Genomic DNA, 19,044 nt, shown 5'->3' with positions numbered 1-19,044 from the left:
CTATGTAAGTCAAGAGGAGGAAAGGCTTTGTCTCGAATGCTGGAGCCCATCTTGTTGGAGAGAGTATCCTCTAGTGTCGGCAGACCACACTTGAAGAGAAGGAAGAAATGCCTGGTGATTGCTTTTAAAGACTGGAGCTGCCTGTGGGTTAACCTCAGGCCTCCTCCAATGAGGATAGAGAATTCAGACGCCCCCCACCCCCCCACTTTTCACACCTATTTGTTAGTTTCTGTTGGGGGGTTGCTGGGCTAAGACCCCTTTGTTTAGTTGCATCCAAAATAACTTTAGTCAGGCTCGAGACTGTGATACAGGCCTGAGTCCTTTGTCCCACACACATGGCTGAGGCCCAACATTACCGAGCGCCAAGGCCTTTGTAGACTCCCGGCAGAATAATGTATATTAATAAGGAAGCTGTTTGTTTTGAAGTCAATGAAGGTGATGAAGTAATGGACAAACAAGCTAGAGGTGTTTCAGCTCCTCAGTTTTTCTTTTAGCTTGAAATGGAAATGGCCATTCTTCTAACTTACAGGTAAAGACATTGGTTTGCATCCATTCAACATTTATATAGCCCCCCCTCAACAACACCCTTATGACCCACAGTTTCACACTGTACCTGAATGCATCTTCGTTAATAGAAAACCAAAAGCTCCGCCAACTTAGAAAACATCTTTATTCACTTTAAACCAGTGCAGTCAAACAAAACATCAACAGAAACAGACAAACATGGAGTAGCACTGCATTACACAAGTCAAGGTCAGTTAAAGGTCGTAACACCTCAGGGACAAACAGCCGTTTCCATAGCAATGAGGGTTCTCTCTGAGCGTCTGTGCAGTCCGATGTGAGTTTTTTTTTATACATGCTCATGTTGTTATCTGACAAGCAGAAGATGAAGATTTTCTGTGATCTACAGAAGAAAGTCATTGCGACGTTTTGTTTTGCCTGTTGTGGGGATACACTGCTACCTGCTGGTGAGGAGGAAGATGTGCAGCAGTAACATATTTTATATTTTATAGAATTTCAAGCCTGCTCTGCTGTCAAAGGAATGGAAAGAATTGTTTAAGCTTAATTGCAGTTTTAGCAAATTTACATTTATGGCATCAATTTCCTAATATTCAATGGGGGGTGAGCTTCTTTTCTTCTTTAGATTTAGTGTTAAAATGTGACCTTTATTCTCCACTGAATTTGGGGTTTATCTTTTTTCGTAACAGACAAGACATTATATTTCTCCAGAGGCCAAAAATATCCAAGCAAAACATCAAATACAACAACAACAACAAAAAGTTTTTTTAAAAAAGGAGGGGATATTGAATTATGAATACTGAAGAAAAAAAACAGGAAAATCCTTTAAAAACGTACGTCATAGATTGGTGAAATGTTTCCAGTGTTAGATATCTTCAATGATCGACACGAATGTCCAGTCAGCTCAGCACATGTGAGCGTGTAGCCACTGCGTTTGAGTCAGGTGTAAGAAATATAATCACACACACTTGGTTTTGTATACGTGTGTGTGTGTGTGTCGGTCTGACTGTGTAGTGTTTAGGAGTCGTCTCCGTTGGCGCTGTCCCCGTCGTCCTCTCCTTCCTCCTCCTCCTCGTCGTCGTCGTCCTCATCCTGCCCTCTGCTTTTCATCTGAGAAGTCCAAACATCACTCATTAGTCTTTAATCACTCGACACAAACGAGATATTTGAATATTTGTTTTTGACGTATAAAGAGCAGAAGGGTTTCGGATAACTGCCCACAAGAAAAGAGGATTCTGGGATATTATCTTCTGGCACTTATGGACATAACGGACTCACTCATCAAACTTCTTTTTTAAATTATTTCTGGGCTTTTTATGCCCCTATCCTTAGAGACAGGACAGTTTATAGTCAGCAACCGGGGAGAGGGAGAGAGAGAGAGTAGGGAATGACATGCAGGAGGGGCTAAAGGTCGGATTCGAACCTGGGCCGCCCGCCTCGAGGACCACTGCCTCTGCACGTGGGGCGCGCACACCAACCGCTTAGGCCACCGGCACACCTCAATCTGCAAATTAATCAAAAGACTGCTACAAACAACCAGTTTGGTAAAAAAAATTACTGATATGGGCACTAGTGGCCTAGTGGTTAGTTTGCACTCCCCATGTTCAAAGGCTGAAGTCCTCTCTCTCTCTTCCCATTTCCTATTCATAAAGGCATAAAAACCCTGTTATCTGGACTCCTCTCCCACTCCTCACCTCGTCCTCATCCTCCAGCAGATCTCCCTCCTCGTCCGAGTCCTGGCTCTCTCTATCTCGTTTCAGGCTGTCGTCTTTCTTGCTGGAGGTAGACGAGTTGAGGGAGGACAGCTCGCCGGGTTCTGGTTTGCAGCTCTTCATCTCTGAGTCAATGTGAGCGGAGACAACATATGAGAACACACAGAAACACAGGGACTGACTAAAGGCGGGGTTTTGATCAGGAGCCAAATGAAAACCAAAAAAATCCTAATCTGAAGTCTTTTGGTTCATTTATTGGTTTGATTCAACCCGGACCCTCCTCACTTCTCTGTCCAACAATCACATATTTCCCTGTCACGATTCATCCCAGTGCAGTTTGAGTCACAGAGAATATCATGCTACTTGTGAAAGCGATTCCAATTATACATTTGACATTTGTGGGGACAGTTTTTGTTTGGTTTTTTTATCGTAACTAAGCAACCACAACATTCTGGGTAATTTAACTGAAGAAATTTGGGCTTTTTCTGCTTCAGTATTGTAAATTGTGCCATCTCAGAGATGTTTTAGGATAAAAGTGTCCTCCTCCTTCTCTTCCTCCTCCTCCTCCTCCTCCTCACCCTCCTCCTCCCCCTCCTCATCCTCTTCCTCCCCCTCCTCCTCCTCCTGCTCCTCCTGCTCCTCCTCCCCCTCCTCCTCCTCCTCCTCCCCCCCTCCTCACCCTCCTCCTCCTCTTCCTCCCCCTCCTCCTCCTGCTCCTCCTCCCCCCCCCCCTCTTCCATTCATGTATTATCAGGAACTTTGTTTCAAAATGTGCAGCCCTCGTCGGACACTGTAGTCATGACCCTCAAGTCTCTTCCTCTTCATTTCTGCCCCTGTTAGAAAAGTCTTACAGGAAACCCCTAAAATCTGATCTGCATTTGAACCCCCTCACTGATCCTCACCTGACTTCTTGCCGTGGTCCTTCTCCATGCGCTCCAGGCTCTCCAGCAGGTAGTCCACCTTGTGTTTGATCTGCGTCAGCTCTCTCTTTATGGCCTGCAGGTCGTCGCTCTTCACTGCTGCGGTGGGGGGGGGGATGCAGGAGAGAAAAGTATTTAGTAAAATAGTAAAGCAGCGTGAACGTGACAGAGCCGTGATACTCACCGTTCCTGGAGGTCCTCTGGCTGTTCTTTGAGGAGGAGAAGCTGGTTTTGGTCCGTCGGCTCCCCCCTCCGCTTAGACTGACCCGCGGGCGCTTCGAGGGGACGACGGCTCGGGACAGAGGGGGAGGAGGGGGGGGAGGTACCCGGGCCTGATAGGAGTACATCCTGACATACAAATACATGTAAGTAAGAACTTCAGAAACACAAGAAAATACAAAAAAATTGAAAAAGAGAATATTTACCGATCATAGTAATCTCTTTGAAAGTCATACTCCAGATCAATAGATGGACTGAGGAGAGAGCAGACAGGGTAGCAACATTAACAACAGCATTATTATGTAGCATTACAAAGTCTGTTTAAGTGCTTGAATGTCTTTGTTTTGGTTTCAAACGTCATGAATGCACACACACCTGTACATGTCTCCTGCAGCTCGCTTGGCTGTCTTCGATCTGTGAGGTTTCGGCTCGTTGGCAAGGTTGATATCTGAAGGAGGGAAAAAAAAAAACAGAATCAAGTCAGTATGGAGTTAGAGCTAAACATGAACACGTTATCACTCTCTCCTCTCCTCGGTAAGATTATCATCTTTTTTTTAAATCTGCGTTAAGCATCAAAATGTTCTGAAAATGTACATGATAAAAACTAGTTTCTTTGTCTACTTTAATGAGTGTGGATGTTTTTAAACTGAATGAAATAACAGTTCCTGGTTTAAACACTAGAGGGCAGCACAGTGGTTCAGGCCAAACAAAAAGAGTTTCAACTCGAGACTTTTACGTGTAATCAAAGGGACTTTTTTAAGGCTGTTCATGGTGTTTCTTTGTCTTTTTCCCCTACTGCATTCTGGGATACCCTCAAGCTTTTGTGTCAAATTAAAACGAGACGGAAAAGGAAACGGAAAGAGGAAAAGACTTGGAAGTTTTACTTTAGAGCAAATAACTGAAATATTTGAGAGTGTAATAACTTTTTAAAAAACTGCCTTTTTGAAAAGTCTGTCTTATGTGTATCAATCGATCTATCTCCTCCTCCACAGATCCCCTCCCCCCAGGCTCACCGAGCACCTGTCCCACGATCATGCGCCCGTCCTCCCCGGCCACGGCGGCCCGCGCGTTCCTCTCGTTGGAGAACTGGACGAAGGCGTAGCCCTTGTGCACGGAGCAGCCCACCACCTTGCCGTACTTGGAGAAGATGGCCTCCACGTCGGCCTTGGTGACCAGCAGGGTGTTGAGGTTGCCGATGAAGACGCGCGAGTTGAGGGAGCGGGGGTCCGTCTTGTTGGTGACGTTGCTGCTCGCCATCAGGCTTGAGCCGGAGGGGTGACGACCAGCGGGGGGCGAACGGCAGGCATTAGAGAGAGAGAGGGAGGCGGAAGCGGCAGCGGTTAGAAGTGAGTAAGAAAATAATGAAAATCTATATATTGGGCGTGTGACTAATCAAAACAAAGAGTCTAGAGAAGGCTGTTGATTACTTATTAGGCTACAAAACACCCAAAAATGTTTTTTTGTAGACTGTCAGGAGGAATTAACCAATAATAATGCTAGCTTAACACAAACATATTAATGCATGAAAATCACATTTATCCTCATACCTAACTAAATCAAATCACTGAAAAACATGAAACAAAGCTTCTGTCTGAATTTGAGCAGAGGGGTACACACGACATCTGTATCAAAAGTGATGCAAGAGAGGGCGAAACATCAGACATCAGAATAGACATTTTGGTGTAATGGGGTCATGTGGCGGTCAGCACTCACTCCATCTCGTCTGAGCTCGGCTCGGTGGAGGTCTGCCTGCCTGAGTCTGAGTCTGTTGGAGAGATGAGGGTTTTTTTTCTTTGTTATTGCTCCTTTGACTTTAGGGAAACTCAAAAAAAAAATGGTGCTCGGCGGGGGGGGGCAATAGATAACACATTCTTTTTTTTTTTCTTTTTTAAATGGAGCAGCCATTAAAAAAAAAACCCCTGTGGGATGAATGGTGGTTTGGCAGTATTTTGATATAAAGATGGGGATACATTATTATGTAGGCTGTGTCAGGTTAAACTGGCAATGTGCGACCAACACGGGTATCTGGACGTTAACCTGCAAGGAGGACTGGTGATGCTAGCACTGCTAACGTTAGCCACACTCTTGATTTTGTTTCCCTCGGAGATGCTGTGATTCAATTTTGACTGTTTTTAAAAAAAAGTGTTTTCTTAACTTAAGAATATCAGACTAGAATTAAAATGTGCCTTCACTTGACTCTGAAATGAGTTGAGTTAGAACATCCCGACTCTTTGTAGGCTAACGTTACTTACTGATGTGGGACATTAGAGGTTGATACGAATGCTGATATTAGAGGGGAAAGAATTATTGAGCTGGCATAAAAAATACATCTTTCCTTTTTGCTTTTTGGGCCCAGATTAGGAAACAATCTGACAAAGCTAAATAACCCAGAAGGTTGCTTTCTTACACTGATAGCTTTATATGAGAATATTTATTCCCACCATCCACTCAGACATTAAGACAATTTGCTTCATGTCCTGTGGATGGTGTAAACTCTAGAGTCAGATCGCCCTCTGCTGGACTAACTACAGAATGGCACATTTCTAAATATCCCAGGCACTGTATTTAACATTTTAAGTTCTGAAAAAAGGTTATATATATCGATGAACATTGGTAAACATTAATATCCCTACACCTCTGTGGTCGGCTGATTTATTCCCCGTGATATCCGCCCACTGATACATGAGTTGGACTCTTATACAGAGCTGCATCACACCCCTCTGTCCCTCTTTTATGTCAGTCTCTATGTAGAAATCTAACAAACAAAACGGCACAATTAAGATAAATTTATAGTAAAAGGTATGTTAGAAAAGTATAAAGAATTCCACAGTCACACCTTGAAGGTTCCTATTGGGCTCCTCTCTGCGGTCTTTAATGGGTCAACATATTCTAATAAACATACAGATGTTGATACTGTTTGTCATGTTTTAGTTTAGGGGGCTTCAGGACTCCACTGACAGGCGGTTACACAAGCTGCTAACATCAGCGTGTCACACAATTAGCAGCTTTAAGTGTGTCAGCTTAATGTGAGAAGCCAGATCGAGGCTGCTGCAGAAGTTGCAAACACTGCAAAGTTATATAACATCGTAGGGGGGTGTGTGTGTGTGTGGGGGGGGGGGGGGGGGGGGGGATATTAGACAAGTCTCACCAGACATCTCAATTAGATTTTTATTAAATGAGACTATTTATGAGGGCTGAGTGTCGCTTTAGAGCTAACAGGGTTTTTGTCTTTTTGAAGTGTTAATGGTTTTATCGGACGTCATTCAGATGGATTTATTATTCGGTTGGATTTCCTCCCCCAGCTGAAGAAACCCTCGTAATGAGAAAAAAACACCGGCTCTCCTCGTTGACCTTTCTTGTCTTTTTTTTTTTTTTTTTGCTAATTCCCTCTGGAGCTGTTCATCTTATTATGAACCGCTTGAGAGCCATTATGGAGCCATATCTCACCTGGCAGAACAATACACAGCTGCCAGCTGGGCTTCACTGTGACCAGCAGCAGCAGCCCCTCTCTCTCTCTCTCTCTCTCTCTCTAACGGGGGATTACAGCAGGCTGTCTGGCCAAAAGCTTAATGCTGTGCTCTCCTCTACACGGTTTGGCCCGGATGTTCCTACTGCTCTGGCAAGCTGACAGTTTGTCCACTTGACGAGGGGCCGTTGTATCACAGGCCGCTTAGCAAATGTTTCTAAATCTTTGTGGCATGTTTGGGGTTCAACAGGAAAAGCCAGGGTTTATAAACTGTACAAGCACCCTGTGTGGTTTTTAAGCAACCAATCCGGCTTTGTTGTTGGACCAGAGAGAAAACTTTTAATGTAGAATAACTATTTATGTACTGTATTTTAATGTTTTATTTGGGTGCGGTTTTATGCCTCTATTTAGAGAGAGGACAGTGGATAGAGTCAGAAATCAGAGACAGAGAGAGTGGGGAACCAGACCCGGGGGAAGGGAGCCAGAGGTCGGACCCGCACCCGGGGCTGCCTGCTTGGAGGACCACAGCCTCCGTACATGGGGTGCGCGCACTAACTTATCATTTCAATCATAGCTCAGTAAATATCCACATTATGTTTAACCTGTAAGATGATCATCTACTAGTGAGATGTTGTTCTGCCAGTGAAAATGTCCAGAGTTATTTCTTTTTTTTATCATTATCATTATTTTTTGGCTTTGTTTAGTATGTATTAAATAGTTACTACCTTACATATAGACTTTGTATTGGCAGCATGATGGTGGTGGGGGGAAAAAAAAAAGAAAAAGAGAAAAGATTAGGAAATTCTTGTTTTTTATGTCCAATGGTTTATTTTTTTTGTATTTTCTTTTCTTTCTCTTCTTTCTTAAATAAAAAAATGCATAAAAATTTTGCACCGTCGGGAGTATTTAGCATGACTTCCACTGACTTTGTGATTTTTTGCAACATATTAAATACCAGCATCTGTTTGTGACATCTTTTCCCACTTAGCAGAGCATATCACAAGTGTACGAGTGGATCTTTTTTTTTTTTTATCGTTCAGTTACAAAGTCAGATTTATCTTTGTGTGGATAAATGTCTGAGTTAGGATCTGAATGGTCACTTTGGGCCCTCATATGAGATCACCTGGCGGGGGGGGGGGGGGTTATACTATCCCTCTCCTCTGCCTCATCTGGGCTTCATTGCTGTAAGAGTCCTCTGAGTCTACTGGGAAGCATTTAGTTTCATTAAAACAGTTTCACTTCAGTGAGTGAGTGTTGGTTTCATGTTTGTGCTTCGACTGTGGGAGAAGAACCTGCTGCTGGTTTGACTGGTGTTAGAGGAGGGATGAGACTGAGCAGCTCTGCAGCTGGTACACATGTGTTTACAGCTGGATGTGGTACGTTACGTAGAAACATGACAAACTGTATCAACCTTTAAAGAATTCAAGGATAGGTTTAACACTCTCTGGAACATGCAGGCTTATTTTAACGGAGGGGGGGGCACTATTTGTGGCAAAAACTATGATGTCACTGTTGTTAAAAAGTGCGGCATCTTTGTGTTTGACTGAAACAGCATGCACATTCAAAAATAAAAAAACAATGGAAACCAAATGAGGAAGCAAAGGCAGTGTGTTATTCAACCACAAACTGTTACTAAATCAATGGTGTTGTTATTTACATTGTGCATTGTTTTATCAGGGGAACTTGAGGAATGTTGTTTTAGTGTCATTTTGAAAGTTAAGCAGTTTGATTTTCTACTTTCACAGCACAAAAAAAAAAGAAGGAAAAAAATCAAAAACATGACATGCTACTTCATCTAAGAAGCCCAAAAGGTTAAGAAAAAAGGGGGGGGGGGCTGAATCACAGAGGGACGGGAACTAAATAGGAATGTTGAAAAAAAAGAAGAAATGCAAAAGTTGAAGTAAAAAAAAAAATTCAAAACAAAAAAAAGAGGGTTGAGACCAACTTACGATTCTCCGCTGATCAAAAAAGAGGCTTGAAAAACTAAAGAGGGGGAAACAAAAAAAAAAGGAACATTAGAGAGAAATCAAAATATTGAGACACGAGCAGGGAAGACAACGTGTGGAAAAAAATAATAAAAATGAAATACATTCAGTAATGCAAACCCTCTCCTCTACAGTCAACTCAAACGTTTGATTTAGATTCTATCGTTATAGCTCTACACACTCAGAGGACAGAAATGTCTAAATACACTCATCAGAACAGTTAAAGTCATTATTAGACCCAAACATCCATGAATCAATAAAGGCTTTTTAACGTTTCTAACGGACCACAGGGCCTTGGGATACCTTTTCGTGTTTGCCTACTTTACTCTAGGCGATGAAACGATAATTATCGCGATATAAAAAATACGTTTTCAAACTCTCGTGGAAAAGATTTATAAGGAAGACGAGGTGGTCACTGAACTGGAAAGTAACTTAGCAAAAACATGCATCACCGCTTGATACTCTGGAGAGTCGTAACGCTTGTTGTAATCCACAAAGCGCCCTCTAGTGGTAAACGAGAACTGCTAGTGTAATACAATGAAACTGAAATGAAATGCTATTTGACTGGTGATTAAATCTAGGAATATCGGCACATATCTGTGATAAAATTAACCAATAATGATATGCTACTATCGGCCAGACGATAAATCGGTCGGGCTCTTGTAGCTATATCGTTGATTGGTTGCTTTTTTTAGAAATCACAAAAATTGAGGAATTAAAAATAATTGTTGGACCCTTTAACATACAAATTAGATACTTGTTTTCCCTCTACTTATGCCACTGCTCAGGAGAGTGATTTCTGCTTATTTGTGCTTAGACATGTACAGATTCACATTCTGACATCAAGCACCACTGGAAGAAAGAAAGGTGACGCTTTAGGACGATCGAGACCGGGGGAATTGCTGGTCGTCCAACTCGTTTCTACATGTGAAGCCCCAGAACAAAGGGTCAGCTGAAAGAACACAGCGCCCCTGGAGCCTGAGGGATTCAATACTCAAGGACAATTTAAGAGGACAGCTTGGGGCCAAGAGAGGGGGGAGAATACAGAGCCAGGGATTCTGCAACTTGCAGGGTTTTTGTCAGCCATGTTAGTCTACCATGACTTCCTACCACCTACTGGAAAGCGGTTTTTTTTTGTTGCAGATTATAAAGAAGGTGGTTCACAGTTATGTATCAACCTGAACAGTCATGAAGCTATTATGAAAAAGATGTAGGCAAGCTCCCAGAAAGGCCCCTCTATAGGCCTTCATCCGGGTCTTAGCAGCTTCACAGCCTAGCGTTAACTGCTACTTTAATTCATTAAAAAAATTCTGCAAACACATTCAATCACTGCATAAAAGGCCACACATAGGCGATCTACAACCTAATTCAGATCAATGCTACACAAATCCAAGATCCGGGTGAGCAAAACGCATCAAAACACAGGCTTGTTATTGTTCCTTGAAAACGCACCCACTTCATCAGGAGGGAAAAAAAAAAAAAATCTGGCCTGAAAAATTACATCACTCCTGAGAGATCTGCTGCAGAAAACACAGTCACAGCTCTGCCAAAATCACAAAGGAAACAGCCACAAAAAAAAAAAAAAAAAAAACACGAGTCAATATAGCACTGCACGTCAAGTTACAGGTGGGGGCAAAACACAGGACGAGAATGAAAAACCTGCTAAAAACATATTTCCACAAAAAGGGAACACCGCAAAAAGACTGGGACACTCTTCCATATTTCTGTCTTTCGAAAATACGACCACAATCAGCTCAACATTACGGCAACACAGCAGAAAAATAGAGGGTTTTTTTTTCAAACGTCGCAGGCTACTCGGAAAAACAGAAGCAAAAAAAAAAAAAATCTTGTCGAGGAAGCTACTTCAAACTAGTTTCATCACAAAATGTAGGCCTACGCCACTAAAGCCAACACAGTCTCAGGAATACCAGCCGGGGGGGGGGGGAGAGAAAAAAAATGCATTAAAAATAAAAACAAAAAGTCCAAAAGACGGTTCAGAGTCAGGGAAAAAAAATACGAAAAAAAATATGGAAAAAAAAACTCTCGGTTAAAAATACTCACCAGGAGCTTACTACTAAAAATGAATAAAAGTCAATGCAGATTTTACTTGAGAGGGTAAATATCCGCTTACGGCTCGGCAGGATGATTGTATCACCTTGAAACCAGTAGACACGAAATGGCGTCGAGTCACACACACACAGCAGAACACGTCACACCCTCTTCCTGCTTCCCGCGCTCTGATTGGATAGTGACACAGCTCGTCACGGCTGTCCTCGCGAAGGATTGGTGGATCGTACTTGTCAGTCTAACTCATCGATGACGCTATCGTTACAGCAGTCTGTTGATGGATTACTGTAGACATATCAATATGTACACTCAGAGGAGCTATGCGCATGCGCTGCTTTTTAATTTCTCGGTTTTGAAAACTTTGAGAGAGCTTTATTGTTCGTAAGGCTTTATTTGGCAGACAAGCAGGGTCACACACAGCTGTGGTCAGACATTTTACTGTAATATAATGATGCAAACTGTAGTTTAGTGTAACGTTAACCTACCAGGAGCCTCCTTGCACAACATTTCTTTGGCTAAATTATTTGTATTGACATTAATGCAATAGAGTAAAAAATGTACCTTTATATTTCTTTCTTTTTTTTTTACATTTACTCAAAATTACCTGGTAACTGTCTGTTACATGTTTTACTCATAGACTGTATCGAACATGAAAACATCCAGTCTAAGTGACGTCATCCATTGGTTTCTGAAGCAGATTTTTGAAGACCATCGATGGCAATCGCCATATTGGAAAGGCCCAGTCAAACTAGTTACAGGCACAGAGCTGGAGCTGAAGCGGGCATGTCATCCCCCGCTCTCTCTCTCTCCTCCCACATATTCCTGTCTCTCTTAAACTATCTATCTAATAAAAGCCCCCAAAATAACCTTAAAATAATGCAGGCAGGGAAGATTTTATTCCTCACAAACAAACCACACATGTTAGATGCAGTTTAGACTTTTTTAATGCAACTTTACATTAAAACTCAAACATGGTTATTGACTTAATGGTGTGACGAGCGCTCCACACCACTAGGTGTTCCCGTTTTGCAGGTTCCAGTGAAGGGATTAGCTTCACCTGGGTCCGTTGTAGTCATCGTCGTTATAATTCCTCCTCTCCAGACGTTCTCTCTCCTTTTGTTCTCACACCGCTCTCCAGACACTCACTATTTCATTACATTGTAAATACATTAGGTGTTATTCTGATATATCTCATCTTCTACACCATTTCCAGCGTAAGAGCCGGGTTGTAACAATGGCATGTTAAATAGCATGCATTTGTCCGTTTTCTGACTGATAAGTTTGCTACAATATTGGAACTTTAAACAAAAATGTCATAAATAAAAAGCACACACTTTTTTTTTCAATAGCACCAGTGACTAGGTACTAAGGTATATCAGCAGATTCACCACTTCATTTTCCGTGAAAATGGACCTGCAGAGTAAACAAATGCAGGTTCAGAATAATTCTTTTGGTACTTTGAGAGAGAAGAGAAGCATTTTGAGCTTTCATGTGTTGTGTGTGTGAGTATCAAATGAAATACCTTGAATGTCGGCCAACCTCCTGCGGTTTCTCGGCAGAGTGGCGTCACGTCTTGGGATGGACTCAGGTGTTCTCAGCACCTCCTCCAGCCTGCACTGCTCCTCGTTTTCCTGCACGATCAACAAACAGATAGCAGATTACCAAAAAACCATTCGATTGGAAACAAACTTCCCAATTGAAGAGAATGTAAAAAGACGACCTGTGTTGGGATTTGTTGGCGTTTCCTTCTAGCTGTCGGAGTGTTAGGGCCCGGGCTTTCCGCTCCACTATTGTGTCGTTCCCGCTCTTTTTTCAGAAGGATGGACTGCCTGGTCGTCCTGTACTCCAAAGAGAAGTTACTGATGGTTTTGCAGAAGTCCTCTGCTTTGGTGTTTCTCACCATCGCTCGGGAGTAGCCCAGGAATAAGAGGAAAGAGTGGAACCTGTAGAAACAAGGAAGATCCAAATTTTGACTCCTGAAACACTTTTTTCTTGCTCCGGCCTCAAATATCTGAAGCTAAACTGTAGCTCTTGGACTTTATATATGTCTCTTGATAGCAAAGGAAAGTTTAGCGCTTCAACCATTGAAGGAGTTCGTTTAATTATTTTTTAAACCCTACATAACGTCCACAAAGTGACGCGAGCCGACCTGTTGACGACTCGACGATGCACGGCCCTCAGGACCTTCAGTCGCTCCTCGCACTCTTTCAAAATCTTCGGCAGCCTGTTTCGGAGCATGCCGTCCGCCACGGAGGCCTCGTCTTCTCTTCCCCCTCCTTTCCTCTTCTCCGACTTTCCTCCTCTCCTCCTGTCATCCGCCTTGTCCAAGGTCTTTAGCTGGTCCCATGATGCTTTGCACAGCGCCTCTAGCTGAGCGAGGTTTGAGTGGACGAGGGAGTATTCGCACTATAAAGACGAGAAAGAAGGAGAAGATTGAAATGAAATCATTCTTATTTGCTTCTTAAATGGTTCACAGTCCATTTGAAATAGTGTTAAATTTGTTTTAGAAACAACTTTTTACTTGTTTCAGCCCACCTGATTTTTAAAATGAGCCTTATTCAACACAAGTTATCTTTATCTCATCCTTTTTTCGACATCTGATAACTCTCCCTCAGACTCAGATGCAGCAAAACAAAACACTTTAAAGAGCCATACACACACATACACAAACACACACACACACACACACGGACAAAACCACCCACTTTTCCAGCTTTAGTAACAGCAGTGATGTCGGAGTAGAGGTCAGACGATTGCGGGTAGAGCTGCATCAGGAGCACACAGACGTGGTGCAGCAGTGGCTGGCGAGTGTGTGTATCCCTCACCTGGGACAGCTTCCCAAGGTAGCTCAGCTCAAAACCACGGGCCTTGGTACATTAAAATTATTTTGTTAGTATTACAAGGTACAGAAGAAAGAGCATCAGAGATGTATGATTAAGACAGGGGTCAAAACTATGGGTGTGTGATTAGTCAACTAAAAGATTAAATGTTGTTACCCTTGGCAGTCGGCACTGGAATTACTAGTTAATTAAATAAATTATTATTGCTTAATAATTAGTTAATGGATAAAGGTTGTGTCTAAGCTGTAATGTAGCCACCCGCCACTAGCCGGGGCTGTTGGCCTGTTCTCCCCGCTCTACTGCCTGAATGTAAACCAGCAGAGTGGATGGATAGCATCTCTTAGGAGCAGCGTTGTTTTTCAGTATTTTGATCCAAAACATGGAGATACAGTAGAGCTGCATAGACTGTGTCTCGTTAAACTGGCTTATAATCACTCGAATGGAGCAATGTGTTACCACATACAGCACAGGCCAAATCTGTAAGGAGGACCGAAAGCTGGGGGTGCCAGCCCTGCCAATGTTAGCCACAACCGCTCTCCCATCAGTGAGAAAATAGAGCTATAGGAACACCAAACCCAGAGGGAGTTTGGTGTCTAAATTATGTTTGACAAGTCGACTAATTTTTGTTGAATTGACAGAGAAATTAGTTGCTAGGAACATCCCTGATCACCACACACTCACCTTACATCCATTGAGAAAGTTGCCGATTGCTAAAACTGTCGCTAGAATACATCTAAAGGTCTGGTTGGCCGAGAGCTGCTCCATGGCTAGCTTCAGATGGAAGAGAGGTTCAGCAATTTCCTGTTAAGAGGATGGTCACATTTAGAGAAGGTCAGCAATGAAATCCATTCTTTATTTTTGGTCTGTTGGTCTTGTAAATTTGGTGATTGGAACCTTTTTGGACTACGTTCCTTAAGGGACTTATTTTCGATCAGTACTATGTTGGATTACATCATGGTGAAGTCTGTATAGGTGGTGGCAAAGTGGTCTTTGGTCAGGCTAATGTTCAAACTAACACCCAAAAAAAATCTAGCAGTTTCTACCTGAAGGTTACAGCCTGAAAACTTCTGCATGAGTACCAAAAATGACTTCCCATTGTTTCCAATTGCACCTCCATTTAACCTTCACTTACCCTTTCTAAGGAGTCGTAGTCCAGTGCGAAGGACCACAGCTGTAGTCTGGTGTCCAGATGTGTGATTTCCCCTAAAGTGAGCAGGCAGAGCTCGGCGGAGGCCAGAGGGGACTTGGGGTTCTGGGCCTTGGCTTCCTTGATCAGACAAAGTTCCTCCTCCGTTGGGATAAGTGCTTGAAGCCGCTGTTTTTAGGAAGTGAATTTTGAATGAGTTGATGTTTCAGGTCTTTAAGCTTTCATTCTGTCTAATTCCGTCCATATCTGTCCTCTTCTAAGGTTTCACTTTGGCACGATAAACACAAATAAAGGGTAACAAACTGCCTATCCAACTAAAGCAAACTTTTGGAAGGTTGTGCAAATGCTGAAGCTCAGATTCTGCCCGATGTGACCTCTACTGTACCTGGATGTCCTCTCTGTCCAGCACACTGCTGTCCATGCTGTAGATGGCAGGGGGGAGGAGGCGGGGAGGGGGCAGGCTGCTCATGGCGATGGTTATGATATTACTCCTCTTCATCCCCAACACAGAGACTGATGGCTGCTTCTGCATTGGGATACAGAGAGGAATTGGAAACAGTTTATTCAAGATATGTACATTTTTTATCTCAGTGTGTTTCTGTTTTTATTTAGGTCTAGTATGGAAATAACTGGGAAAACAGATGTATGGAACAGTGTTAATGAATTTAGAACCCTTTTTGGACATAAGACACTCATCTGTTTAACAATTCGGCCAAGACAACTGATATACTGTAGAGCCATGAGAATTGACACTTCAAGATAATTGGGCCAATTTTGGGTCCCATTCTCCCCTTCTTACATAACTAAGCGAAGTCCTGATTCTTAAGATTATCTTGTCAGATTGCTCTTCACACACTAGGAACAAAACTGTTCAATCTATCATTATTTGTCATCATGTGCGGGATCTCTCACATTTTCAACATTTGTAAGGTTTTCAAAGATGGGCCAGGACTAACACATTTGTAATTTCCAAAAAGAAGATGACAAAATGTAGTAGATATTTTTGATAAGACAGTGTTGCCAAATTCTTGAGGTATCACCCTGTCTCTTACCTGCCTCCCAGAAACAACGTTAAAACAGGTGCTACTGCCCTTAGATTCAAACAAGTACTCCAGTCGGTTTGTATCCAAACGGACTGGCTCGAGTCCGGCCCAAATAGTCTGAGTCCCAAAGCGGGTCATCCTGGGAAGGGGAGCCAAACTCTGCAGTTCCCTCCAATGGAGTTTCATGGTGCAACATTTGATGGTTGCACCTTTGTGGGAGGCCGAAGGCAAAGGTGAGGCAGGCAGAAGAGGGGGAGGAAGAGGAGGTGGTGCCGGAGGAGCTTGGAGACATGTTGGTGGATCATTGGTTGGATTGGCTCCTTCGTCCTCTGTACTGTCTTCTTCATCCCAGAGATCTGAGAAATCCAATGTGTTAAGGCAGAGATGTGCGGCAGGTTTTAGAAAGGATTTCCAGGATTGGTCGAAATCCCAGGTCAGGGGGTTCTCCATGGTTTGGTCCGACTCCTTCATTGATATTTCATATCTGTCAGTGACTCGGCAAAAGAGGTCTGGGAAAGTTCAATGGCAAAACCTAGAAAAACAAGGTTGTACTTACTAAAAAATGGACTCCAAAAAGCATTGTTATCACTCATCCAAGATGGAAAAAGTCCTTTTTGGATTTGAACAGATTAATCTGCATTCGTCCTTATCTTCCACACAACTTGAGTCCTAGCCTCTTCTTCTTACTGTGCAGTCAGCGAACACCTCAGGCAATTTGAATATGCTTTGGATGTTTGTGGATGCTCAGTCTCACTTGTCGACCACAGGCTCGCATATCTCCCACCACCAAATCACAATCTTCGAACCACCTCTGGGCGTTCACAGCACACCGTAACCTGCAATTGCCTTTGGTGCAGCGGTTGTCCTTCCAATGGAAAATGACAAGCGTGACGAGTGTGCTACTTTTGATCCAAGAGTCCTCTGTTTTTTCTGAAAGGGCGCCAGAAACCTGTAACCTCAGTGAAAGAGAAGGAATCTATATGAGTTTTGACGGCTTTGTGCGCAGTCCTGCATCCAAATCTGATGAGAAATCCATGGAATGCATTCCTGCAAGGCCGCCAGAATATCGAAATCTCTTGACTTTCATCTGTCTCTCTGTTTCTTTTTCTGCAAGTGACAGCCAGTGAGAGTTTAAGAGAGACGAGAGAGGTGCATTGGTCCGTTGGTGCATTAGTCGTGGTTTATTTGAGTTGCACCCTTTCCCTTAATTTCCTTATCAAGCCTTCATCTCCTGTTTGTATTGCTTCTGGTAAATACACAAACCTCTGTATCTGCCACTGAAGATCTCGTACTGCCTCTGTTTTCTGCCTCCCCTTCTCCCCTGTGAGTGCATTAAAGAGTCAAATTGGACAAAGTTTGCATCGTATCCAATTTTTAATACATGTAGATTTGTCTTTAGTAGGAGAAACATTTTCTTTAGCATCTCATAATGCAGCAGAAAAGTAAATAGCAAGTACAAACTTTACAAAAAGAAGAAATATTCTTTACTAAAACATTACGAGAGCACTTAAGCAATTTAAAAAAAAACATTGCATCACAACTGGGTGAAAGACATTTGGATTAAAAACATTGTAAAAGTTTGTGTTGATATACTGCCCAACATCCAGAGTACAGTTCTGTTCACAGGGGTCATTTGCACGGTCGACATGCAGCCCTAATGACGATCCCTCCCTCACCCATTAGGTCTCCCTGTAATTACACTTTATCTCGTTCTTTGGCCCTGAGGCGGGACGGGGGCTCATGGAACATTTTGGCCAAACTGAGATTTATTTGGGAAGCTTAAACTCTTTGTAACATTTATCTATCAACAGGGTTTTTCAAGCCTACTGCAAAAGAGGATTTAGAAAGTAAACCCCCTTTTTTTTCCTTCAGCATGTCATTTCTTGATATGCACACCAGTATGTTGTCATGGCAACTTCTTAAACCATACTAAAACAACTGTTAAAAATGTCATAATGAATTCAAAAATGTTGAAATAAAAAAAGAGGACTGATCCATTAACTATACCTACTCTACTGTCCTATTACAGTATTGTACCGTATTTTGCTGATGATGTGGCACTATTACTGAACAGCTTCAGATCCCTCTCTTTGTTGATGCTTGTGTGTGTCTGTGTGGTCCCAATGTGTATATAAATATGTGTGTCTTTTTTTTTCTTAATCTTTTTGTCTGTCTGTCCACCAGAACCACAGACTGTAGTCCAACTCTCTCTTGGCCTTCGCAGCGTGAGATAAAGATCAAGGCAAAAATTACACGTAATCGCTCTCAGTTTGCTTTGATAATAAAGGATGTGATGGTTCAAAACTGTAGCTGACATTTGTGTTGTGAAAAGATCATTTTGAACCGGAGCACAGGCTTGAAAAACCCTAATAAAAAAGGAGTATTTTACATAGCAGTAGTTCTACCTGCTAATATCTAAAGCTAAACTGAGTTCTACCAGATGTTTAATCTAAAAAAAGACACTCAAAGCATACCTTTGAATGTGCCCAACTGTATCTAAGCCACTAAACATCCCGTTCTCATGAAAGACAATTGCATACCAGCATACCTCTTCACACCATGAGTTCATTGCAACAATGCAGAGGAGGTTATCTAGGCTTCTAACTTTGGACCTGATGATTGAAGGCTTCACAAAACCACTTTCAGGCCATACTCTTTATTCTGTCCTCATGATTACATTTTTGAGCAAGGCTAGACACGTAGCGAACAACAGTGACAACAACGATCTAAAGTGACCAAAAGCAAATGAGACTTGTCTGGTAAAGCAGGGCCAAATTATCAATAGTGAACTTTTTGAATAAGCACAACCAAAGCAGAGTATAACCTGACATAGTAAGGTCAATATGTCCATGTTTATATATGCATATTTTTTTAATCTTGCCTATTGCATTATTTTATTTTTTTCTATATTAAATGGTAGCCTATGTGTTTGTGTGTGACCAGTCAATGACGGACTCCCAATGTCTGAGGAGCAGGGGGCTTAAATAATAAAAATGGCACCTGCTCTATGTGCCATTATGTTAGCATGCTAATGCTAGCGATCTTTATTATGCTCATATCTTCACACTGCATGTAAATTTTCCCGAAATGAGCGTGATGTAGAAACGCAGTTAAGCAGTGAGTACA

The 19,044-nt window shown here is 42.4% G+C and overlaps 2 protein-coding genes across 13 annotated transcripts; both read right to left on the bottom strand.

Annotated features, from left to right (window-relative positions):
* Positions 1-652: 652 nt before the first annotated feature.
* Positions 653-11,015, bottom strand: hnrnpc (heterogeneous nuclear ribonucleoprotein C). Of its 11 annotated transcripts, none has more exons than XM_061030862.1 (11): positions 10,883-11,015; positions 8,786-8,819; positions 5,084-5,135; positions 4,384-4,631; positions 3,746-3,818; positions 3,577-3,624; positions 3,336-3,499; positions 3,134-3,250; positions 2,214-2,356; positions 1,943-2,023; positions 653-1,629 (listed from the first exon to the last, which is right to left on the bottom strand). In XM_061030862.1, the coding sequence occupies exons 3-11, from the start codon at positions 5,086-5,088 to the stop codon at positions 1,537-1,539; spliced, it is 972 nt and encodes a 323-aa protein (XP_060886845.1). In that variant the 5' UTR covers positions 5,089-5,135; positions 8,786-8,819; positions 10,883-11,015; the 3' UTR covers positions 653-1,536. The 11 variants fall into 11 exon arrangements, with proteins under 11 accessions (XP_060886845.1, XP_060886848.1, XP_060886849.1 ...); XM_061030865.1 differs by having other exon boundaries at positions 3,134-3,247; XM_061030866.1 differs by having other exon boundaries at positions 4,384-4,616.
* Positions 11,016-11,975: 960 nt separating this feature from the next.
* On the bottom strand, positions 11,976-17,191 carry si:ch211-63p21.2 (FH1/FH2 domain-containing protein 1). Of its 2 annotated transcripts, XR_009666810.1 has the most exons (10): positions 15,928-17,191; positions 15,261-15,401; positions 14,861-15,043; positions 14,410-14,529; positions 13,594-13,755; positions 13,038-13,294; positions 12,609-12,831; positions 12,411-12,519; positions 12,223-12,301; positions 11,976-12,033 (listed from the first exon to the last, which is right to left on the bottom strand). XR_009666810.1 is itself a non-coding variant. In XM_061031656.1 (9 exons), the coding sequence occupies exons 1-9, from the start codon at positions 16,387-16,389 to the stop codon at positions 12,273-12,275; spliced, it is 1,686 nt and encodes a 561-aa protein (XP_060887639.1). In that variant the 5' UTR covers positions 16,390-17,187; the 3' UTR covers positions 11,976-12,272. The 2 variants fall into 2 exon arrangements, 1 of the variants encoding a protein (XP_060887639.1); XM_061031656.1 differs by having other exon boundaries at positions 11,976-12,301; positions 15,928-17,187.
* Between the last annotated feature and the right edge of the window lie 1,853 nt (positions 17,192-19,044).

Source organism: Labrus mixtus, chromosome 23, assembly GCF_963584025.1.
Source record: "Labrus mixtus chromosome 23, fLabMix1.1, whole genome shotgun sequence".
NCBI classification, from domain to species: Eukaryota; Metazoa; Chordata; class Actinopteri; order Labriformes; family Labridae; genus Labrus; species Labrus mixtus.
This window is presented reverse-complemented; position numbering and strand designations above follow the sequence as displayed.